General features: G+C 40.1%; 1 protein-coding gene across 1 annotated transcript; it reads left to right on the top strand.

The window, feature by feature from the left end:
• The first annotated feature begins 148 nt into the window (after window positions 1-148).
• LOC121943114 (remodeling and spacing factor 1-like) lies at window positions 149-25,495 on the top strand. Its single transcript, XM_042486522.1, is given in 19 exon segments — window positions 149-303; window positions 3,552-3,643; window positions 4,494-4,586; window positions 5,868-6,073; window positions 6,398-6,528; window positions 8,191-8,304; window positions 9,514-9,808; window positions 9,810-10,940; window positions 11,106-11,286; window positions 11,376-11,585; window positions 13,078-13,182; window positions 13,856-13,935; window positions 16,662-16,710; window positions 17,088-17,200; window positions 17,957-18,021; window positions 18,192-18,360; window positions 18,492-18,721; window positions 23,083-23,280; window positions 24,547-25,495. Coding segments are annotated over 19 exon segments (4,413 nt in total). The 5' UTR covers window position 149; the 3' UTR covers window positions 25,344-25,495.

The raw sequence follows: 25,495 nt of genomic DNA, 5'->3' as shown, positions 1-25,495 counted from the left end.
ATTTTGAAATCCGCAGCCGGAAGCCTCATGCTCTAGTCGCGTACAGCTTGACCCCGGTAGCCGCCGCTTCACTCCCTCCATTCATTTCTCTCGCGCACAGTCGCATCCAGCAGCGAGCCCTCCCCTCCCGTTTCTCTCCGCCTGGAAAGATGGCTGCTCCGGTGGTGGTGAGGAGCTCCGGCCCGGCGCTCTGCCCGAGCTTCGCGGAGGTCTGCTCGTTTCTGGAGCGGTACGGAGCGGCTCTGGACCTGCCCGAGATGACTTTCCCGCAGATGGAGAGGTATCTGCGGGACACAACGGCAGGTGAGAGCCCGGTGGTAGTGACGGTGGTGGTGGGAAGAAGAAGTGGTAGAAAGCTGCGACACTTGAAACCGAAGGAGAAGGGGTCCACCAGTACCACCATCACCACCATCATCATCCTCACCGTGAGGATGAGGAGGATGACGAAAAATGTACAGTGTGTGGCCCGGGGAGAGCAGCATTAGATCGGGAGTTTAGTCAGCGAGCTTGTTCGCTTTCTCACCGGTTGTGGCACATTTTGGCCCGAGTCTGAGCCAGTTTTCACTTGAAGGAGAAACAGTTTTTTGTCCAAGTTTCTGAGGAAATATTTGTACAGGGAGAAGACTGCTAACATAAAGCTAGCCCCATGCCAAACCCCACACACTTTTCACTGTGTTTTTACTAAAGTTGGGTGAAACGGATACAGACGGGAGTGAAAATTTGGAAAGCTACAACGAGGGGGTTTAGTTGGAGTGAAGTGACAGATCGTCGATATTGTTGTTATTGATCCGTTGACGCTAAACTTGGAGTGGGAGCCATGATGCAGCACTGCCTAGTGACCACACACAGCCAACCAGCTAGCTCCGGAGTGTTGTCAGGTGTAATTTTTCACCGGCCTTGCCTCGCAGGCAGTCGGACTGGAATTACACAAATGTCCCCTTGAGTTTATGACTTGAAATTTTTTGGTGTGCATTTAAACTCGGCTGTCAAATTGCTCGACTGATGTTAGCTAAAAACAAGGGATGTTATTTTTTTGGTAGAGTGCCTGTCAAATCCGCACAGGCGCAGTGGGGACTCTGGCTGCTTGCTAACTAATTAGCATCAAGGATTTCGTTAACTTCTAGTCGGAGTAAAAAACATGCTCATTACAGATGGTTTGCCACGTTATCTTTCATCAGACAGATTTTTGAGACTTATAGCCTTCGTGTTAGTATCTATGTAAACCGTGTAAACGAGTCTTGCCTGATAGCTTGTTAGGTTTATTTAGAACCGTTAGTTCGGTTTCTTGGTTAGCTCCCATGAAGTTAGCCATAACAGCTAATATTTATACTCATTGGTGGAAGAAGTATTCAGATCTTTCTCTTAAGTTAAAGTACTAATACCACCCTGTGAAAATATTCAGTGATAAGAAAAAGTCCTGCATTGGAAATTGTATTTAAGTAAAAGTAAGTAAATATAGTCACTATAGTAAATATAGTGAAAATGTATTTAAATTAGAAGTACTCAGTGCAGACAAATACACATCCAAAAAACTCAGAGAAAAAAGAAAAGAAAGAAAAAAAAAAAAATTCCCAAAACCCAAGAAAAACACTCAAAATTAAAATGTTTTTTAAAAAGAAGAATTATCCACAAATCCTCAAAGTTATTACAAAAAACATCCCAAAGCTTACTATTTATTTATTTTTTTTTAAAAAAGATAAATAATTAGCAGCTGATTATCTGTGAATCAACTGATTGATTAATCATTGCAGCTGTACGTGGGTACACTGTTTGTAATTGAATTTATAACAAATCATAATACGTTATAAGCTCTTAAGTTTTACAAGCAAAAATCTCATTTGTTAAGGAACTTAAGCTGCCAGGTACATTTAATGAAGCAAAAAGTACAATATTTCCCTCTGAAATTTAGTGGAGTAATAGTATAAAGTGACATGAAAAGAAAACACCCAAGTTAAGTACAGTTACCTTAAATTTGTACTTAAGTGCAGTGCTTCAGTTAATGTACTTTGTTACATTCTGCCACTGTTTCTAATGTAGTTAACAATAATATTTTGCTGACATTTTAGACTCAGGCAGGATTAACTGTGTTTTCTGTTTAGGGATTCTGAGTCTGTGTTGTAAAAAAATAAAAATAAATAAATAAAGATAGAAAATGTCAGTTACTAAATGATACTAAACTGATATATTTTAAGCATGTAATAGTTTTTCTGCATAATGAGATTTTAACAGAGGTGAGGTTTGTGTCAATTGCAAAAACTTCCTTAAAGTAGGCTTTTTCTTTAAGCATCTCATCTTATCAACAAAGCATTTTTCAACAGTGATAAAGATTTAGACTGACATGAAGTTTGGAATTCATTAGACAAAACAGATTCATATCCCATGCGAAACTTTTTTGGTGATTTTAAGAAGTCATTAGAGAAGGGTGAACTATCAACCACAGTGAAGGTAGAAACTATAACCACCCCTCCAAAACGGCACAAATATTCACTGATTAATGGTAATTGGTAAATAATTAATAAATAACTATGAAACATTGTCATTAATCTGACTGTCTGCAATTTGGATTACACAGTCCTGCTGATTAATGTCAATCAGGTTTTATGAAAAATTACACAATATGCAACAACATAAGAACGTATAATAAACTGTGAAGATGAGTCTGTAGTTTTAGTTTTAGATTTAGAAAAGACAAATGCATCTTTGATACAGTCGTTAATTTTAAGTTGTTCTAAATGACTGTGTTTGCTTTTACACTACGATCTACACTGTACAGGGGAGACAAGAAAGAATGTCTGATCTGATTGGATCGTCTTAAAATGTAAAAAGTAGTGTGACCTTTTCCTGAAAATCAAATATTTAGCTGTGAGATTTCTGGCACCAAGGATGATGTCAGCGCTCAGTTTTCAGAACAATTAACATAGTAAACATTTGTTTACCAGCACTTAGTGAACAACATAAGCTTGCAAATCACCAGTTATCTTAATAATACTTACAGGGGAGAGAACAGTTTAAAAATGACACACTCAATGCAGAGAACACATTTTATATGATACGCAGAAACACTGAGCAGTGTCATTAAAAATAAAATAAAAAAAGGCACTGGAAGTGTGTCTCTTTTTATTGCTTATCTCAAGGCATTAAGATTGCACTGATAAAACCCTCTCATAAACCCCCAAAGATTACATTACTACTTAAGCGGTTTTGAGTCTGTATGAACTGATTTTACATTCACAGCTTGGATCATAAAAGTCATTTTCCTTTTTATTCATCCACCAGTGGTTGGCCATTTTTCCAACAGCCGCTGAGAGAAATGTGAAATAAAAATACCAGTGTTGTTTAGATTGAAACTCTGTGTTCCTGTGTTTTGTGATATGATTGATCTCCGGAAGGGGAAAGATCTTTCCCCTTTAGCCTCCTTAACAGGGAGGTAAGAGATCAGGGTCAGCTATAGAAAAACAACCCTAATGTTGTTCTCCCAGCAGGACGATCATTTGTTGTAAAAAGTTAGGATGAAAAGTGTCATGTGTCTGATCACCCTGTGTGTTTTCCAGTTCCTAAACCCCTTGTGGAGCTCCATGTGAAGCTGCTTAGAAAACTGGGGAGGTCTGTGACTGCAGACCGCTGGGAAAAATACCTGGCCAAGGTGAGGGCTTCATGTATGTGTGTGTTTGTGAACTTCCCTCTTACTATGGGGCCTTACTTATTTTGTTGTCAAGAGATGGAGGAGATATTTGAAAGAAGATTATACCAGACATAGATAGATAGATAGATAGATAGATAGATAGATAGATAGATAGATAGATAGATAGGATAGACAGACAGACTGATACTGTATTAATCCTTCACAGGAAAGTACATTTATTATGGCAGTTCTTTCACAGCTAACCACAGATTACCATAAAAGCACTTCTGTAAATATCCATAGTGAAAACAAAAAATCTCAGAAATAAATACTAAATTATAAATACAAAAAAATACATAAATACTACGTAGTGTATAAAATGTCAGTGTGCAAAGTGCAGTAATTATATGTAGTTACTTTTTAAACTATTCCATAAGGTATATGGGCAAATAAGGGGTTCGACAGTCACCAGGGGTTTACAGGCATTATTGTATGATTATTTATTTTCTACTTTTTGTCGTATTATTTCCTCTTTTTTATCTCTTCCTCTTTTTCTCTAAATAACATTGTAAAAATGTTTACATATAATTTATACATAATTATATATAGTTTAAGAAAATTCAGTCCATATAAAAATTGAAGTGGGTCAGTTATTTTTCAGTAACTGATTGAGAACGGGAGGGATTTAATGAGTTTTCATGTATTCCCACTCCTTTTCAGATATGTCTGTGTATGTGTATGTTCATTATTTTGTTTCCTCTTTTTCATGTTTGAAATAAGTTTCAATTCAATTCAATATCATCATTGAAGCAGTGAACTTGTGCAAACAGGCTTGTATGGATTGACTGTATCTAATCATTGTCTCGTGCAGGTCTGCCAGGAGTTGAACAGTACCTGGGCATGGGAGCTGGAACAGAAGGGCTACCAGGAGATGTCCATGGAGTGCAAGTCATGTATCCTCAAAGTATGACATGCCTTGTTTTTGCAGCGATTTCCAATACAATATTCCTTCTAAGCTGTTTACATGGCCAGTGAAAATGAATATTCCACAAATATTCCTATTTATATGTAGCTGTACGTCCTCTGATTAACCTGACCTAATATTTTGTTTATTACATCAAAATATGAAGAAATGTAACGACGGCTTTTTGTGCTGTTTTACATCTTTGTGTCAAATTGACAACAAGAGTTGGCTGGATTTCCCACTTTTGCCAGTCCAGTCTGATGTACCAGCTTAAACCGGTTAGATTTTTTGCAGACCTGCTGAACTGGCATCTGTCAATATGACACAATCTGACAATTTTAAAAGAAGCCTAAGTCACAGGGTGTAATCCGAGTCAAATTGCAAGTGATATGACTTTGTGATTAAAAGAATATTATGATTATAAACGTACTAACAAAGCCACTAGTTTCCAACAGGTGGTTTGTTTACATTAAATAACAAAAGTGCATGGAGTGTGGGCAAAGAGCTCAGGTATTATGCGATGATACGTAATAGTCAATTGTTTGTTTTCTGTAGTGACACGGTGTCATTATGTTCCTCTCAGGTAAAATTCGGTAAACTGGTCCACTGTTTGGCTTAATACCAAACTGGTTTGAAAACTCACACTTGTGTAAGATTTTTTTTAGATCTTCTCTCCAGTCGCAAAATTGTTAGACCTTGCGATCAAAGCCACCTTCTTACAGTCTTTCAACCACCTCCTTGAAAAGGTTGGTCTGTTGATATCCAAGTCCTTCATCATCTTTAAAAGTAGGTGTGTTTCTCCTTCAGACCAGAAATGTGGGCTTTTCTTTTAGGCATGCATTTCTACCCCACAGCACTCAAACTGCTGGCTAGTTGGTTTATGTACAAAGCATCCATGGCAACACGTAGGGTCGACAGTAAACAGGCAACAGGCCGTGTGTCGCAAACTGCAGTAAAAACCTCCACTGAGATACATATTCTGAATGTGCTGTCTACATGTTCATAGACTGCTCCTAAATCCAGAATAATATTGGTATATTCCATGTGTCTCAATCAGAAAATGCTAAATTTGTACAAAGGACTAATTCTGAATATCCAAGCGGAATGCTGTTTACATGACCCCTATCAAATTCTGAATATTGCCATATTTTTACCAGCCACAATAATGTACTGGCTGTCTGTGTGCAGATTTAGTCACCCCTATAGCATCACCCCCCCCCATCTGCCCCCCTTCAAATCCCTCCTCTTTCTCTGAACACATTTATTTTGTTTACCCTTCAGTATCTCTGCGAGTGTCAGTTCGATGACAACCTAAAGTTCAAGATGGCAATTAATGAGGAGGACCCAGAGAAGATGCGTCTGCAGCCCGTAGGTCGGGACCAGCAGGGCCTGATGTACTGGCTCCAGCTGGACCAGGAGCAGAACATCCGGCTGTACACAGAGGAGCAGGACGATCTGGACGGATCCACCTGGAAGTGCATTGTCAGGTATTACTGTGGACACACCTCTCATTCTGTGTCAACTGGTGGCACCAGTGTCTCATGCTGCGCCTTTTGTTATTGTTTTTTGGATCTTCTAAAGCTGTTTTTTTCTAATCATGATTGGTTAGGTTCACCTTGCAAATTAACGTGCCAACCTTGGCTTATCGCAAACTACACTCTGGACTTATTTCTGTAAATAAATTAATTTTTTTGACCATGCTGGATAACAGCCTGCAGTGCCGTGTCAGTTCACCATCAAGTCTTATCAAATTCTGCCTTCCTATTTATGTTGTATCTTGTTTGAGCCACCTATCCAAAATATCTCCTCAGGACTCGTAATGACCTGGCTGAGGCTCTGGAGCTGCTGAAGGCCCAGGTTGAACCAAAACAGAATCAGGACCAGGACCAGAACCAGAACTTGACTGGATCCAGGAGTGCCAGCCCTACAGAGAAAGATTCAGGTATTTTAGGCAAATGAGGCAAATGACGATTTATTGCTTGTCACAGAGGGCAATTTGTGAAAAAAATTAATAAATAAAAACACATAAAGCACAAACAGTATGACACAGAAACATTCATTAATTGGCATTGATCTGTGCAGCGGGTGACTTGCACCTGTGCACATTCAAGCTCCACAGGAGCAGATTAATGATTGTCCACCAGAACTCTATAGAGCCTATAATAATTCAGTGAGCGTTAAATATGAAAAACATCTCCTGATGACATAAACCATTTCCAGTGTAGTAAACAGTGCAATCAGCTGGTCATGACAGTCACAAATGCAGCATCAGGACGGGCATCATGAAGGCCGATGCTGTAGTATAGCAGTACAATATGTACTGTTAGTGTCACTCTCACATCAACATTATCATTATGAACATCATCATACTACAAAACAACATGTACCATAACTGTTGCTATATCATCATAATTGTCGTCATCATCACAGCTAATGGACAACCAGAGCAGTTACCTCCTTCTGCTATCAGTGTTTAAAGCATGAATGGAGACAGGAATTAATTTCTACACAAATATTGCTGTAATTTATTTATTTATAAGGGACCATGTACAGTAAAAAAAACATACGTTTTACCATTTGATGCAGTGTACCAGATTATAGCTTAAACCTAATTCGCATCTGCAGTCCTTCAGCAGGTCAGAACAATTTACAGCACAATGACATGATATAAAGTTGTACAAAAAAAAGAGAGAAAAAAAAAAAAAAAAAAACCCACACAAGACAAAATACCCACAACTGCACGTTAAAAACATAAAGTGATGCCACGAAGAAGATGTGAGATAGACGAAACGCAACATATTACTACACGAAAAATACACGCACAATACACACAGTAGTGAATGCTTGTCAAATTAAAGACAAATTTAAAATCCGGATTTCACGGTCAGTGAGTACAGAGTTGAGCAGCTTTTAACAGTCTTTTCAAGGTGGTTTTGAAGTCCTGATAGAGCTGCAGCTTCTCACATCATCAGGCAGAGCGTTCCAGCTCTCAGAATATGCTTATTGCCTAAATGCAGAGCGACAAAATGGTTTATTATATGGTATACTACAGTGAGAAGTTTCAAAACTTAAAAAATGCAGACCATGTGCAGGATTGCTTTTAAGTCTTAATCTTTGCATTAAAAGACAACCACCTCAACACTCAAATACTGAGCAAATCAGCAAACCAGTGTGTATCCACACAGAGGAAAAATACCTAGGGATATGCATAGAAGGTTTTGACAGGATGAATTATAAATTGAGTTTCCTTTTTTTACATATATATATATATATATATATATATATATATATATATAATAAATTATATATATTTCCTATTTCCATACTATATATATATATATATATAATATTATATTATATATATGTTCCATATTATATTTCCATGCTTTTATAGCACAGGATGAAGGCATGTAAACTTTTAAACCTCAAGAGTTCACAACAGATGGACAGAAACAGGAGGATGCAGCTTGTGTGTGATAATCTTTTAGATATCACTAAGCTACACTTTCTGTATCACAACACAACAAAGTCTTCCCAGCACTCCTCTCTCTAACTCTCAGTAATGTTTCCACCGCTGTCTTTTGTTTGTGTTTGTGTTATGAAGTCTTAAGGGATGAGGCCATCGGAGGCACCAAGCCCCAACCCTCCAAGACCACAGAGGAGCACAGTGATAGTAAGAAGGTTGACCTTGTAAAGGAAGAGGAGCCTGCATCACAAGGTACCTCAGTTAAAGAAACTGCCAGTTTTCCTCCTGAATTAAGCCTTTTAATAAGTAAAAAAAAAAATCTGATAATTGATGTGTAGAGGGTAATCTGATGGCTGAGTCCTCAATGTGTTGAGCTGAATGGCAAAAATATTTGGGGCATTCTTTGTTTTATCAGAGAGTACAGTAGAGAGCTGACAGGAAACAACAGGAGAGGGAGAGTGGAGATGACATGTGACAAATGACCTTAACCAGACTCAGTCTATGAATGTGCTAACGTGGTCAGCGTTTTAAACCTCTTGGTACTCAGGACACCCCTTAATTTTATTTCCATCACTGAAAAAAAGGAAAGGAAATGATCCAAAGTATCCACTACATCTACTATTTCAGCTGCAGGTGCAGGAATAATAGAAAATGGCTTTTAATGATAATTGTTTACCAGCTCAAGTGGCTAATAAACATCCAACCCTCATCTTAGACAAGACATCTTATCATGCCTCCAAGCCGGCGATAGCTGTGGATAGAGGCATCATGTTTTTGGGTTGTCTGTGCGTATGTCTGTCCCATTCTTGTGATCTTGATATTTCACAGTTTCTGCAAATTTGGCACAAATCTTCACTCAGCGATGAAGTGATTAGATTTGGTGGTCAAAGATCAAAAGCCAAGTTCACTGTGACCTTGTCTGTCACAGTATCTCACACACCTCAAGGGAATTTCTTCGAATTTGGCACAAACACCCACTTTTTTTGGCCGTAACTCAAGAAATCATACACTAATTATGATGAAATTTCACACAAATGTCTAATAGGATAAAATGATAAAGTGATGACATTTTATACCCAAAAGGTCAAAGGTCAGCCTCACTGTGACATCATACTATTTTGCAAAAATGCTTCTTTGGCGATTACTCAACATCATATTTCAGAAACAGAAGGGAAGACATTTGATCAGATATTGAACTGATGACACTAATTTTGGGTGTCCACCTTTAAACTGTAAAAATCTTCTGTGTTGGCGGGGGCAAGATGTGTGTGAAGCGTCCATGTTTCCACAAACATGGATGTAAAGTTTAAGTGCATATTGATTGGTGCACGAACGCAGCGTGTGGCGGTCATTCTAGTTTGATTTGCATCTCAGTGCAATTTTTTTATCTGCTTCTTGCGCTGTGTCCCTCCTGTCTGCTGTTTTTAGGAATGTGACGGTTGTGTCTGTTTTGTTTTGCAGTGATAAAGCAGGAGGAGATGCAGCCTACTAAGCAGGAAAAACCTGAAGCTGAGGTGAAAGAAGAGAAGAAAGACCACAAATCCTCTCCTGTCTTTGATAACCGCGTGAGCACGATCACCACCATCATCAAATCAGAACCCAGGGATGCTGACGCTCCCAAAAATGCTGTCTCTGTCGTGATGGCACCAGGTACAACTGTGACAAAACAGGGAATGAACAAAGAAGAGGAAGCAGAGCGGGCAGTTGTCAGGAGCAACCAGCAGGCCAAGATACCACTGAAGAAGAGGGGGGTTAAGATTGGGGAAAGCGCGCTACCACAGCAACCACCTCAACAACAGTAACAGCAGTAGTATTATTGTTTGTAACCCATCTGTGATCCAGACCAAGGATAGCCATGGAAAAGAGGCAAAATTGCAGAGCTCGTTAGCACCCCCTGGTGGTCCAGCTGCCTTACAAACACAGCAGCAAATAGTGGTCTCTGCATCGAGGCAAGAACTGAGCAACGGGAGAGCGTCTCTCTCATTGCCGCACAAAGAGGGACAAAATGGAGTCATAGGAGTGATAGGTCAAGTTGGCGTTATAGGTCATGTAGGGGTCATCCGCAGCCCTTCTGAGCGTCACAGAGCCCCTGGTGTTGAGCCCCTGGAACAAAATGGGCCCAGTTTAGACCACCAGGGCTCCAGAGCTGTGGAGGAAGAGAGGGAGGTGAGCCGGCAGTCAGTGCTGGTGAGGAAGGGAGCGGTTGATGGGGAGACAGCAGCAGCAGCAGTTATTGCTCCTCCTCAAACAGCCAGAAAACTACGTTTGTCATCCTTAAAATCTGATCCACTGCTTGAGGATGCAGAGACAAAAGTGGATTATCTTAGCATGTCCTTACTGTCTCAGTCCACAGAGGACCCCAAAAGACAGGCAGTAGAAGACCAGGGTAAAAAAATATCAGAGGAACAGTTAGACAGGGAGACAAAAACTGGGCACAGCAGTCATCTACAGAAGAAAGACAGCCAGGACGAGGGGGATGAGAGGAGAAAAGAAGCATCTGAGCAACCTGTGGCAGGAGGGGGAAGTAATGATGACCATGAAAAGAATAAAAGCACTTTAGGAAAGTTGAAGGCAGAATCAGGGAGCAGCGCTCAACTTCTAAAAGCAGACCAGCAAGATAAAAAAGACCAGCAGGGAGACGGGGTCAACGGTGGGTTGGCTGCCCAGGTTAAGGGGAAGGACGCTGGGCTCGTATCAGGGGAGAGGAAGGGTCCCCTGGAGGAAGCTTCCTCTGAGCTCCAGAAAGAAGGAATCAGGTTAAAAATCAAGATTCCTCCACACCGGAGAAACAAGTTAAAGGGGAAAGGGGGAACAGAGGAGGAGAAAGAAAGGGAGCAGGAGGTGCACATGGAAGGGAGGCCACTGAGGAGATCTGCAAGGATTTGCAGGTATGTGTATAACAGGATCCATTAAACTGGGGCATTATTATCAGAGAATAAACTTATTTGTTTTTGTTAATTGTGATCTCACATACAGCTGGTTTGATTTTGACAATAAATTCAGTTCCATCTACACCTTTTTTCTTGAAGATCATCTGCTTTGCCAACCTGCAGGCCGAGCTCAAAGGCGGCTGAAAGCCAGGGAAAGAAACCACAAAAAAAACAAGCACTGCCCACCAGAACGAGGGAAGAAGAGGAGGAGGAGGGAGAAGAAGAGGAAGATGAAGAGGAGCGGGGCTCCACTACAAAGAAAGACAGAAAAACAGAACATGTCGGGCAAATTAGGAAACAGAGGGTAATCAGTTTTGAAATGTCCCTCCTAAGAGAATGATCACATAAATGTATGTTTAACAATTTGACTATTTCTCTCTATCTCATTTTTAGGGTAGACGGAGGCATCGACGCCCCCGATGGTCCAATATTCGTACTAAGAGACGCAAATTGAATGAGGAAGAGGAGATGGAGGACAGAGGGAGGAAACGAGGAGAGGGGGAGAGCGAAGGAGGGAGCGACTCAGAGGAATCGTGTAGATCAGAGGAGATTCCCAGTGAGGATGCCTGCAGTCACTGTGGCCTGCCCAACCACCCAGAACTGGTGAGTTAGGAGTGTATGATTGTGTCACAGACTGTTTCACTTTTATATTTTGCACATAATAGAGTATTTGGACACACCCTGTCCGCATACATTTGGGTACTTTTGATCTGGGGCTGTTTGTTACGATTTGCACAAGGTCTCATGGTGTGAATTAAGGAAAATCATAAAGGGAAACTTTTCAATCTTGGGAATTTTTCAATCGTGACCCTATTTTCTGGTGTTTTTGTATCTAGGTGAATAAGTGAATTACGAGAACACCACTCGGGGCAATATGCACCATCAGTGCACGTTCACTAAAAGTGCTTGTTTTTTGCCGCAGACAGGCTCAGATGGTTACTATAATTGTCAGACAACATAATAAGAAATATAACATTTTTCTTTACATTTTGCTGATCTGGTTTGTTTGTTAATGTGTGTAACCAAGTTTAACTCAAGGAGATGTCTTGCTTGAAATCTTGCACTTTTCCACATTATTGAAATCAGCTAAATATTCAGCCATGACATTGAAGATAACACTAAACTATGCTTTCTGTTCTCCAACACCCACTAACGTTTCCACCTTCGTCTTTCTACAAATCACCTCTCACAACATTTCAGAACGAGAGGTCACCTTGAGCGAGACTTGGTTACACGCAGAAACAAACAGACCAGATCAGACAAAACATAACAAAATAACAATCTGAGCCTGTCAGTGGCAAAAAGAACAACTTTTATGAGACTAACATTTGTTGTGCCAGTCACTCTGCGTGATAACATTTCAGCCTGTTTCAGAGCTGCCGGCTGCAGCGGTCTCTCTCAGTATTGAACCATTTTTTTTAAAAAAAAGAAAGTTGTTTCCATTCATCACTTAGACAGAAAACATGGGAAATAGGGTTACCCAATTTAGTTACCCTTCAGTGTTACAGCATGTCATAAAGAAATAGTTTTCCAGTTTGGTATGGAAGAACTTGGTTAAAATACTAATACATTTGCATGGCCGTAATTATTTAATTTTGGCTATATTACTTTTGTTTTCCATTGTTTTATTTTGGGTTTTTTTTCTAAAAAACAACAACAACTGCATTTTCTGTCTCCTGAGTTTCATTGATTCTGGTACATCAGTTGAATTATTCCCTCCTGCTTAAGTTTCCTAGAGTCTTCCAACATAATAGTCCTTAGGCTGTTTGCAATAAGAGCACGCTTTACTGGCCTGCACATAGCTCCGACCCCAACCCAAGCCAAAACCTTTGGTGTGAACTTGAACCTTATTACCCAACACCAGACCCCAAATTATTTTATTTTATTTTTTGGGAACTATAATACCGTATTGTGTACCCAACAATAATGACAAATTCCCATAGCACATCACCAAAGTGGAGCAACAGTGAAACAGATTGAAGCCATTGGTTGTTTGTGAGTAATTCAGTTCATATCACAGCTTGTGATGTGTATGGAAAGAGTTGTCACTGTAAGTTATTTAACCATATATATGTCTTTGTGTGTACATCCTCAGATCCTGCTGTGTGACTCTTGTGATAGTGGATACCACACTGCCTGCCTGCGGCCGCCGCTCATGTTGATTCCTGATGGAGAATGGTTCTGTCCACCCTGCCAACATGTAAGCTTTGTGACACATATACAGCACATCTGATGTCTTATCAAACTGTAAACCTGTTAATGTTTTGGTGATAAAACTCCATCTGATGTCAGATAGTCATTATATAAAATAGGCTTAGGCGTTATCTAATTTTTCATACCTTCCTGAAATTTCACTGGCATATACAGTATATGACAGTAAGTGTGTGGCGCGAACACACCCCACCCACCCCAATGATTGTGAAGCACTGCTTACTTTCAGCTTTCCAGACAAATAGAAACTCACAAAATGTTAAGAAAAGTAATATTCTCACAGCTATTTTCTTTATTAAACAGAGAAATTCAACTCTACACCTTTTTAATTCAACTGACAAGACTGACAAGGCTTATACATATATACTACATATATACCTACAGGAATATCATGATAATGCTCAATACTAATCTAAAACTAAAAACCTCTAAAACCTCACTGTGTGGTCAGTAATGTCTGAAAGTGGTTGATGGTTTGAAGGAGTGTTCACTACGAGTTGTGCTTTTATATTGACAGTAAGGCTGGATATTGTTTTAACACAAGACTTAAATGCACTTTGTTAGTGGTACAAATATAGTGTAGAGGTTTGTTAATAAAAAATAAATTTTAAAAGAAATGTTTGCCGGCATTTCATTTGTGTTTTTTGGTTTTCCTCCTTCAGAAGCTGCTGTGTGAGAAACTGGAGGAACAACTGCAGAACCTGGACAGTGCTCTGAAGAAAAGAGAGAGAGCAGAGAGGAGGTAAACACACACACACACACACACACACACACCAGAATTCACATAGTTATGAAATTCCTGGAAAAGTTATGAAATTAGAAATACAGTTTTTTTCAGGCCTGGAAATTGTTTGGAATCAGCTGAATGTTTAGGAAATAAACTGATGTTTAGGACAATTTTTTGGCTGTTTTTTAAAATATGTTAATATCTAAAGTCACAGGAATGTTGTTGTTCCTTTATCATGTGATACACATAGGCACATAGGATATTTTAGGCACATAAAATAGGTGGATCTTACCTGTCAGTGTGGTGGATCGCTAAATGATGCTGTGACTCTTACTCTCAATGTCAATTAGTTTGAGTTTTCAACAGATCGATTATTTAATGACAACACTTAACACTTAGCCTAATGACGCCTGGTGGTTCAGATAAATATTTGATTGAATCACTAGTAATGTTTGATTTGATTTGATTTATGTTGAGCATGTAAAAAAAAATGAGAAATGATTTTACAAACAGGCAGACAGACAAAAAAGTCATATTTACAGACAAAGGAAAACATAAAGCAAAAGAAATGGTCAAACACATGATGACTTGGTTTACATATTCGAAAAGGAGTGAGAAGGACACATTTATTTAATCCCACCCCTTCTCCATAAGTCATTGAATTTTTTTTTAATACTTAATTTTTTTTTTAAAAAGACATTTACATAGAGACATAAACATAGACATATCATTTCCACCACAATAATAATAATATCAACAACAACATTAACTATAAAAGAAATCTACTAGTGACATGGGGTTATCCTCTCTTACAAATTTGTTATGCATCGCCCTGATCTGAAACTACATCTCCTAATCTGTGGTGTCATTCACTTTTCTTTTATACTTGACCCATTTTTCCCACTTGATTCAAATTTCCCCCCCTGGACCCTCAATATGTGTGTGAGTCTTTCCATCTCATATATTTCCTCTACTACACGCCGCCATTGCTCCTTTTTAGGTGGGACAGCTCTGCACTATGCCCTTGTTATGGTTTTCTTGCTGGCTACCAAGAGAACCTTTATCAAGTATCTTGTTTTCCTGTGTCAAATTCCCCAGGTATAACACCAGGCCAGTGTGAGACACCTCATAGCCTAATACCCCCTTTTATACTCCCAATACTCTTTCCCAGTACTCCCTTAACTTTTGGCATTTCCAAAATACGTGTGTGTGTTCCACCCCCTCCTGTCCACATAGCCTCCAGCACACATTCTGTTCTGGGGCGTACCTCCCTTTTGTCTTTGGGGTTATGAAGAATCGTACAACATTCTTCCAACCGAACTCCCTCCATACTCTTGACCCGGTGGTTGATTGTTGCACCCGACACACATTATGCCAGTCTTCCTCAGTTATCTCAATTCTAAGTTCTCTTTCCCACTTTTCTTTTATATATAGGGTTGAGTTTCCCCTACTCCTCAACAGAGCTTGGTACAGAGCCGAGATCACCCCACCCATTTTCCCTCTATATGCATCAATAATTACTTTAATTACCCCATTCTGCTCAGTGTTCTTATCTATTCTTATTTCCGTTCTATGATAATCCCTTACCTGTAGATATCTAAAATAGTCGGTTCTGTCCAATTCAAATCTATCTTCTAGGTTTCGAAAACTTTGCATTTCTCCTTTTTCTATCATTATACATTGAATTTTAATTAACCAGCTTCATTATTAATTTAAACCTATACTCTAATTAATGAAAATACTGGATATGCATACACCCACATACCCAAAATCAAATATCTACAATTTCATATTACCATTTACAGAAAAGAGAGATTGTGATCTGAATTGAAAGAATATTTGGGTCAGTGAAGCACTTGGACAGGGGGAAGCATGATGGGACATGACAGCAATGATTTTTAAATTTATATATGTATTGCATAAGTGCAGGTTTTGAGAACGTTGCAAAATATGTTTATAAGACAAATGTGTGTTCATCAAGAAATAAATGCATACAACCTTGCTAAATTTAATACTTGCCTCACAGCAAGAGGGTCCCTGGTTCGAAACCCGGTTGGAACGGGGTTCAGTCCGTGTCTGCGTGGGTTCTCCCCGTGCCTCCAGCTTCCTCCCACAGTCCAAAGACATGCAGCTCAGGTTGATTGGTGACTCTAAATTGCCCTTAGGTGTGACTGTGAGCGTGTATGGTTGTCTGTCTGTGTGTGTCGGCCCTGCAATAGTCTGGCGATCTATCCGGGGTGTACCCCGCCTTCCGCCCAATGACAGCTGAGATTGGCTCCAGCACCCCCGCGACCCTTACGAGGACAAGCGGTTACAGAAAATGACTGACTGACTGACATTTGAAATTACATTGACAACTATAGGATCTTCGGCTTTCTATCCCCCAAAAAACAATATGATTTTGACATTTTTTAAAAGACCCATATGTGGCGGTCTACCCTATTGACATATGCAGCCTATTGGTGGCGGGGATATCCAACAAGAAAGTAAGGTTAGTAATTCCAAACAATTTGCTTATCTGAAAATGCAGAGGTATTTAATAATATATGTGCTGTATTGCTATGTAGGCCCACCCATTTTAAACTAATAAAGTCATGGAAACAGGAATGTAAAAGTTATGGAAATGATTTAAAAATTCCTTGGTAAATGTGTGTGGGAATCTTAACACACACCGACTATGAAAGATGATGTGAATATTTGAAATGATGTGATTTTGACTTTCTCTCTCCTTGTCTGTCCAGGAGGGAGCGGCTGGTGTACGTGGGAATCAGTGTGGAGAACATCATCCCCGTGAGTCCAATTAAAAAAATAACCACATCAGTTTAAACACAAAGCTTCATAATAATCCTTGTCAGTTTAAACACATGGGAAATAATGTGATTACTTTGGTGCATCGTTATATTAGCTTTAACTTGTTTTTAATGACAGGAATTTCTGTTTTGAAAGTGAAATGTGAAGCTTCACAGTGGTTGTTAACATTCTCAACAAAGAAGCTTGCTCACATATGCAATTATAGTACTGTTGTAGGGATGCAGCAGTTTAGGCTAAGCAAAGCTAATCTCTCAGGTATTAATGTTTTTTACCTGGAGCGTCTGATCATCATCTGGTGTAAAACAGTTCATATTTTGCATTGCGACATTAAAAAGAATCTGTCTTGAATGTTTTAGGAGGGGGATGAGGGGGAAGAGGAGTCTGCCAGGTCGGCAAAGAAGAAAGATTCCAAAAAGAGCAAAAATCTGGGGAGGAGATCAACCAGAACCAGGAAGCACATCAGCTACAGGTGGGTGTGGCCTGGCGTCGGTTAAAGGAACAGGTGGGGTTTTCTTGTCGATAAAGTTACATGACATTAAGAGTTTCTCACTAAAACACATTGTGTGTATCTTTAAGTCATAACAAAAGTATATAACGTATTTGCAAAGATAATTTGTTTTTTTAAAGATGATTTGGAACCAAACCAAATTCACAACCTTTAATTGTGCGTATTTAAGACATTAGGTCGCTGATAATGCTGCTAAGAGATTCAGAACTAACAGCTGTAAAAGTTGTGACAGGATGTCACAGACACATGAGAATTAGTTTGATGTCCATATCTATTTATATATGAGCAAATTATTGAAAGCACAACCTTGAAATGTGCATATTTAGGGGAACAGGTCATGGATGATGATGTTAAGGGATTTTCTGAGGGCTAACAATGTCCAACAATGTTTACATTCATGTTTACATTATCCAGCAAGCTTCTTCTTTCTTGTGTTTCCTGCTGTATTGCTGCCAGCAAGTGTTGATAAAAAGACAGACATCAATAGACGTAACAGTCTATATTTCAGTACTGCCATTGTCTTTTTGACCTCTTACATTGATACTGTAACACTATATTTAAATCTAAATATATATCCCCTTTAAAATGATATGGTGGCATGTCATATAAGTAAGTTGAATAGAATTTTTCACAATAAAAACAAAATCTCAGACAGAAGCTATCAACATCTGATTTATGTATTTTTGTTTTGTGTGTGTGTGTGTGTGTGTGTGGCAGGTTTGATGACTTTGACGATGCCATTGATGAGGCTATAGAGGAGGACATCAGAGACCTCTGTGGAGGTGAGAGAATGATGTGAAGCTTATAGAAATTGGAAAGATTTTATGCTGTCACTAAAGTGATTAACTGCAGCATTGGAAATAGACATTTACTATTATTTGTTAAAAATTTCTTTTTTGAAATAATCTTCTCAATTACTGGTATAACTCAGACTTTTCTGATGTGGGAGCAGGTCGAGGCAGAGACATCACTGCTATCCTGACAGAGGATGGGAAGGAGAGCCAGCGGCCAATCAGAAGCCAGGCTCCCTCTGCCAGGAACAGGAAGAAGCGGAGACTAAACGACCTGGAAAGTGACAGCACGGCAGCAGAGAGTGAAGACGAGTTCATGCTCAGCAATAGGTAACACACACACGGACAAACTTTTCCTGATGTTTCCTGCTGTTTACTCTCCTCCCTTGTCCTTATCCTCTCTTTAAAACAGCATTTACTTACAGCTGGCTTACTGTTTTCCTCCTCTCCCCCCCTTAAAGCTCAGAGGATGAAGATTTTGGTGCATCAGGGGCTGACGATGATGAGGAGGACGATGAAGATGCGGGCAGCGACATGGGTAGCTTGGACAGTGGGACCCGCCCCAGACGAGCGGTGAGAGGGGTACCTAAGCATCGACCCAGCAGGACCCAGCGCAGAGGCAGGAAACGACTGAGACGGCGGAGGAGGCGTTCCTCGGAGGAAGAGGAGGAAGACAGTGATGAAGAAATGGGTGAGTGCATGGCGAGGTGTAAAAGAAATTCCTACATTACAATTGCAGAGTTTATTGATTGTGTGTAGCTGAATGTGAGATCAGTAAGAACTAGAGCTGAAACATTCGGATCACTTTCATAAAGGCACTTGCTGTTGTTACACCTGATGTAATCAGTGTTTAACCCTTGGGGACTGTTTGGCACATTTAACGTGCTTTTCATTCTTCATTTTTTGATTATATTGGCTGTGTTAATATGGCATATATTTTGGCAAGACTGTGTGTTTTTGTTTAATATTGGAATTTCCTGCCCAGTTCCTACAATAACTCTAAAACAAAATAGTTACATTCATACTGCTAAGTGCAAAAAATGCACAATCGAAATTCAAACTGCAATTTTTGATCCCACAGCCATCAAACCATAAAAACATGCATTGTATTATCTCTGGGTGTCATTCTGGGCTTTTGCCCTGGAATTTGTAATTTTTACCATTTTCTGCCCGATGACGTCCTTTTTACCATTTTTGGAATATGGAGAAAATAGTAATGCTTAAGAAAAGGTTATGGCTCACTAGCACAAACATAAATAAACTGGCTTGACTGTGTGAGAGGTATGCATGGTCGTATGCATGAGTTTCCCAACAGGTGTGCACATTCTCCTGTCAAGTTTGTAATTAATATCAGGAGCTGAGGAAACACTAGACAGGATAAAACCCATTTATAGAAAGATAAAAATAGAAACAAAATAGAAACAAGTAAATAAATAAACAAATGAAGATAAAAAAGGAAATAAGTAAAGTTCTGTAAATAAGAGGTAAATGAAAGGATAACAGCACAAAGTGAAATAATAAATATTAAATTAAAAAATAGTAGAACTGTGAAACAGACTGAAATGTATAAATAAATAGTCAATTAATAAATGTAGATAAATAAAGTTCACTTGAGAGCCAAACTAAAAGGGTAGGTTTTGGGTTTGCTTTTAAAATATGAAAAAAACATATAAATGCTATTGAAATTCTTTCAGTGCTAATCTCTTTTCCTCTGCCTTCTCATGCACGCACTCTCCTCCTGGCAACAGTTGTCATGCAGTTGATGTGCAAATATGATACTTTTACACAGACACTGGGGATGTGTCTAACTCCCAATCTCTGTCTGCAATCAGCAGTACTGGCAGATAAAACTGATATTTGTGGATGTTGTTTATCTACAATATAAGATACATTTGCACACCAAGAGATATGTTGCTTCTAATAATTAAAATCAAACCACAATCAATATAGTAAAAACTGGGTACCAAGGTGAACTGTTTATTCTTAACTTTTATTATAGAGACAATTGATTATTGATTGATAAAGACCAGGATATAATAACAATCATTATGACAATTATAAATGCACAGAAAGGCAAATTTCCTTCACATATAATGAAATAAACATTTGACTTGATTCAAAATAAAAACATCAGTGCAATAAGACAAGATAAAAATCAGTCAAATGATAAAAACAAAACCTGAAATTAAAGCAACGTTAAAAGGTTAATTACTGAAATGTTTAAAAATGTTTTTAAAAAAGTATCACATAACAGACCAGCCGCCTGCTGTGTGTCAAGGTGCAGCACAAAGTAAAGCACAAACAATAAAAATATATACACAATATATCTAATGTTATATATACATATATTTCTGCACACTGTTATGATCAAAGGTTGACTTCTAAACTTGAAAAATCTTTTCTTTTAGTCTTTCTTTATATGGCTGTAGTTATTAGGTATTCACAGATCTTATTTCCATTCTTATCTTATCTTTTTTTTGCATTCATATCTGAAATCTAATGTTTTAAAATCCAGAATATAAAGCAGTGTATTACAGAATGTGAGGTAATCAACATGTCCATATTAACTGCCTGTCTAAGCTGTAAGCTGCCATCCTGTCCTCATCCTCTGGTTCAAAGCGACCACAGCAACACAGAGCATCACCAGCAGAGTGCTGAGCACAAAGCATCTCACTTTGTAGAAGGTGGAGTGAATCCCAAAAGGCTCTCTGTACTTGGATGAATTTTGTGTGCTAACACACACATCTTAGGTGATGCTATTACTGCACACCAGTACTCTCCTGTGTCTTTCAGTGAGACGTTGGAGAGAACTATAGTCCCATTATTGTAAAGAGTCCCTCTGCTCATGCTGTAGTTCGATGTTATACCCACGATTCTGCCCTCTGTTTGGATGGACTTGATGAACCAAATGTGCCACATATCCTTTTCCCCATCTCTGCATTTGAGAGATACGTCTTCTCCCAAAGAGAAGAGCTCTACAGCTGGTGGGCCAAATTTGGGACGACCAACGAATAGGATTGAATTTTTTCAGAGTTTTCACAGTAGTGAATAGCTGTGTCATTTACCTTTAGTTATGAAAACACCAGCGAGTTGTTTCGGTCTGAAGTCATGGTCTGGTTTTGTTGTCCTCGGTCAATGCTGCCCCACATACGCAGCCAGCGTGGGGGCTGGAATCAGAGATGGTGCACGGCAACACAGCTGTCTCTCCCACAGAGCGGTAGATTGTTTCTTGGGCAAGGAATAAAGCTACGGGGATACTGCTAACACACTGCTGTTGGTTCATCACCAGACAGGCAAAGTCAATCTTGACTGTTCTTAAGTTGGATAAACGAAGAACTGATGTGTTTTTCAGCATTTGGTATCTTCCTTCAACATGGTCCATCACTGATGTTGTATTGTCCCCAAAAACTCTAGTCCATAATTCTTGCTTGTATTTGAAGTCACACTTGAGCCACTGGACATCCGGATGGTCAAGCGCTCCATAACATGGCAGGTCCACTGTTTCATTAGCTGACTGAATAAGAAAACCACTCAAAAACTTTTTGCTACAAATCATGATAGTGATGTTTTTCTCATACGTCACTCTCCCCTTGGTTCAACACTCCACTTGGTAGTGGGCAGAGTCTTAATTGGTTCAGGTTGAGGATGGTGTAAGAAGAAATGCTCGTGCTGTTGTCAACAAAAAGTCGTCGTCTCAAGTCTTCAGGTAATCTGGAGTTCAGGTGGTCAGAGGTGTTCCACAGGACGAGCTTCTCCTCGCCAACAAACTGAGAGATCAGGCAGGAGTTGGCCTCCTTGGGGAGGTCGAAGGTGTAAGAGCCCCCTTCCTCCTTGATGATGATACGCTCCTCTGTGTGAATGTTGCTGATGAGAGCAAATATCAGGAAGCAGAGCTCTGTGAGTGCAGCCATTCTGCTCTCAGGTCTCCCCGTGAGTGTCATGCAGACACTGACACCTCATCATTTCTATATCCGCCCTCATCAGCAGCATCTCTTTGTGGTCAGAAGAACCAGACTTTTTTATCTCATCATCACAGGAAACTGTGAAGCAATCGGCACTCTATCAAGTAATCTATGTTCTTTTGACATATCTAAAACTGCCGAGGCTTTCGTGTTAAAGATTACTAAGAAATGTGGAGAAACCACCGGTGAAAAGTGTGCGATATACAGACAGATATACTGTGTGTTTGCGATGGTAAAGAGAGAGAGATGAGCAGAAATAAATATGATAAATATACAAATAAAAAAGTGAAAGCTGAAAGCATATAAAGCAAGCTGAAAAAGCTAACTAAAAATTGCATGTTTGTTTGGGTGACTGAGTTACGTGATGTCGTAGGCCATGGTGAATAAGTGGTGTTTAAGGAGTTTTTTTTAACATGTTCAGGGTAGTAGTGTTGCAATGTAAGCATATAATAATTTGAAATAAGTAAAAAAAAAAACAATAAGAAAAAAACACACCAAATGTTCTCTATTCAATGTCCTTTTTCCCCTCATGCACTTAAGGAAACAAGTTATAGAACATTTTAAAAAAATCTGTAGCAATCAGCCAAGGGATTCTTCAATTTGCAAGCCTTTTCATTTAAGATCAGATCTGCTTGCCGATATGTACTCAATCCAGTTTTCCCAGAATCTATGAAATCACATATATGTCATGCATTACATCCACCCAATCCTCTATCTGGCTTATTAGATTTTCAGTAAATGTCATGCCTCCAGTTAAATAAAATACAAAATTCAACCTGTCTTATGTCCTGTAAAAACCAACATGACGGTTACCCTGATATTTTTATTGTACTTTGTTATGGTCTGTAGCTGGCTGTATTGGTTAGAGATATTTCCTCAGAGTTACCCCACATAGCTCACATTAAAGGAGCATCCATCCATTGTCCATTGTTTTGTCAGACCCAAAGACCAAGTTCACATAAAACAGAGAAAAGAGCAAATCATTTGGGAAACAGGGACGCTGTGTAACCAGAGAGTATCAATTTTGGAACCAACTAATCGATTATCAAACTGTAATTTGTGAAATTCTCACTGTCCCTGTCCTCTGCAGGCTCGGATCAGTTCAGTGACATGACTGACAGCGATGCTGACAAAAAAAGGCGGGGTCTGAGGCGTGGCCAGCGCCAGCAGGTGAACTACCGCGAGACGTCAGAATCGTCCGATAACTCTCGGGCTTCTGCCAAGAAGGTCAATGTCAAACCTCGAGGCAGACCACGCAAGGAGCATCTCTCGAGCGACTACAGCGATGGTCAGTAACCGCCTCGCACAGATCACTTTTTGTGCATGCGCACTAGATGGCTCCCTGTTCGTTTTAGAATTGATTTTAAGGTTTTACTGATCACTTTTGAAGCTCATCTGGGGCCCCTCTGGTCGTTACAAAGTCAAGGCTTAAAAATAAAGGTGACCGTGCCTTTGCCATTAGGGCCCCTCGGCTTTGGAACGACCTGCCTGAGGAGATAAGGCTTGCAGAATTAGTGACTTCTTTTAAATCTCTTCTTAAAACCTATTTTATAGACTTGCTTTTATGTGATGTCATCCTTTTGTTTTTTATTTATTTCTTTTTAACTTGGGTGGCACAGTGGCGTCGTGGTTAGCACTGTTGCCTCACAGCAAGAGGGTCCCTGGTTCAAAACCCAGTTGGAACAGTTCAGTCCATGGGCAGGGGCTTTCTGTGCAGAGTTTGCATGTTCTCCCCGTGCCTCCGTCTTCCTCCCACAGTCCAAAGACATGCAGCTCAGGTTGATTGGTGACTCTAAATTGCCCTTAGGTATGACTGTGAGCGTGTCTGTGTGTGTCAGCCCTGCAATAGTCTGGCGATCTATCCGGGGTGTACGCCGCCTTCGCCCAATGACAGCTGGGATTGACTCCAGCACCCCCGCAACTCTTGTGAGGACAAGCAGTTACAGAAAATGACTGACTGACTCTTTTAACTTATTATTAGCTTTTTTTTTTACTTTACCTCTTTAGTTTATGTTTGATCTATTTTATTTCCTTTCTCTCTGTGGTTTATTATTTTATATTGACATTATGCGTACTGCATCTTGCATGATTTGTCCTCTGGTTTTAATTTCATCCTAACCCTACCTTAGTTTCTTCTCACTTGTGTTCAATAGGACTGTTTGGCTTTCCGTTGTCGTTCTGCCGGCTATGTATTACATTTCTGCTTTGCTTTGTTTGTCAAAGCACTCTACAAACTGTGTTTCCTATAGTGCTATATAGATACAATTATTATTCTTATTCTTATTATCATTATTATTATATAGTTGGAGAAACTCTTTACAAGCATTCAGTTTAACACAGAGACTAGATTAATTTGTTTAAAGGATGAATGGGATGAAATTCCTGCAGCACTGCAGGAAAACAAACCTTATAATTGACCAGTGTACCGGCTCTAGCAACGATGGTCCTGGAAATGGGATCTGGAAAGGCTACTCGTGTAGTTGATCAGTGTTATCTCGGGTCAGCAGGATCATTTTAGTGCCCCTCAGCAGGTGACCTTTTCTTTTTCTTTTAGTGTCACCTTCCTCCAGAGACTCAGAGGAGGAAGATGATTATGAAGATGAAGAAGAAGACAACCAGAGAAGAAGAGTGACCAAGAGGAGAAGAGAGGAGGGAGACCTTCGGGGACGCAGGACGAGAGAAAAGCGGAAGAGATTCGAACACGACGACGACGAGGATGATGAGAGAGAGAGGGGGAGACGGCTGAGAAGGAAACTATCAGAGAAGGAAAAGGACAAAGACAAACGGAGGAGGTTAAAGAGGACAGAAAGAGAAGAGGAGGACCCGGAGAAGATGGGCAGGGGGAAGAGGAGAGAGATACTGTCACAGCAGCGGCGCAAACGGCTCGCTCAGATGCTGAAGAAAAGGCGACCCTCAACGGACGATGAGGATGAGGAAGAGTCGGAGGAATCAGAGTCATCATCAGAAGAGGATCGTCCAGTCCGCAAAAGACTAAACCGCATCGACTCTGATGATGAAGATGAAGAGGAAGAAGAGGAGGAGGAGGAGGAGGAGGAGGGAAGGCAGAAGATGACAATGAAGAAGTGTTCAGCAGGGGAGAGGAGGGGCGACAGTGACACTCAGGAAAAGGGGAGAGGCCGTAGCCTGTCTCCGTCAAACGGACATCGGACGTCCAGAGGCCCGGCGAAGCCTGGGGCTGGAAGTTCCACTGTGCCCAGGGACAGCGCAGGATCAGGCAGGCAGGGCAGGCACAATGGCCCTTTACATCCAGAGGAGGAGGAGGAAGAAGAGGAGGAGGAGGAGGGCCAGACAGACTCATTAAACTCTGTCCAGAACAGTCCACAGTCATGATGGCTGTGTTTGTGTGAATAACGCTCGCTTCTTTGTTTTTTCTTTTAACTGTCAGGCCTTTCACCCACAAACCACCTTTGGAACTGGATATCTCTCCCCCTCCACCTCCCCCCCTTCTTACTCTGCCGTCTTGCTCTTTCCCCTCGCTTGTG

This window comes from Plectropomus leopardus, chromosome 5, assembly GCF_008729295.1.
Source record: "Plectropomus leopardus isolate mb chromosome 5, YSFRI_Pleo_2.0, whole genome shotgun sequence".
Classification (NCBI taxonomy): Eukaryota; Metazoa; Chordata; class Actinopteri; order Perciformes; family Serranidae; genus Plectropomus; species Plectropomus leopardus.
Note: the sequence above shows the minus strand (reverse complement) of the source record. Positions and strands in the feature narration are given on the sequence as shown.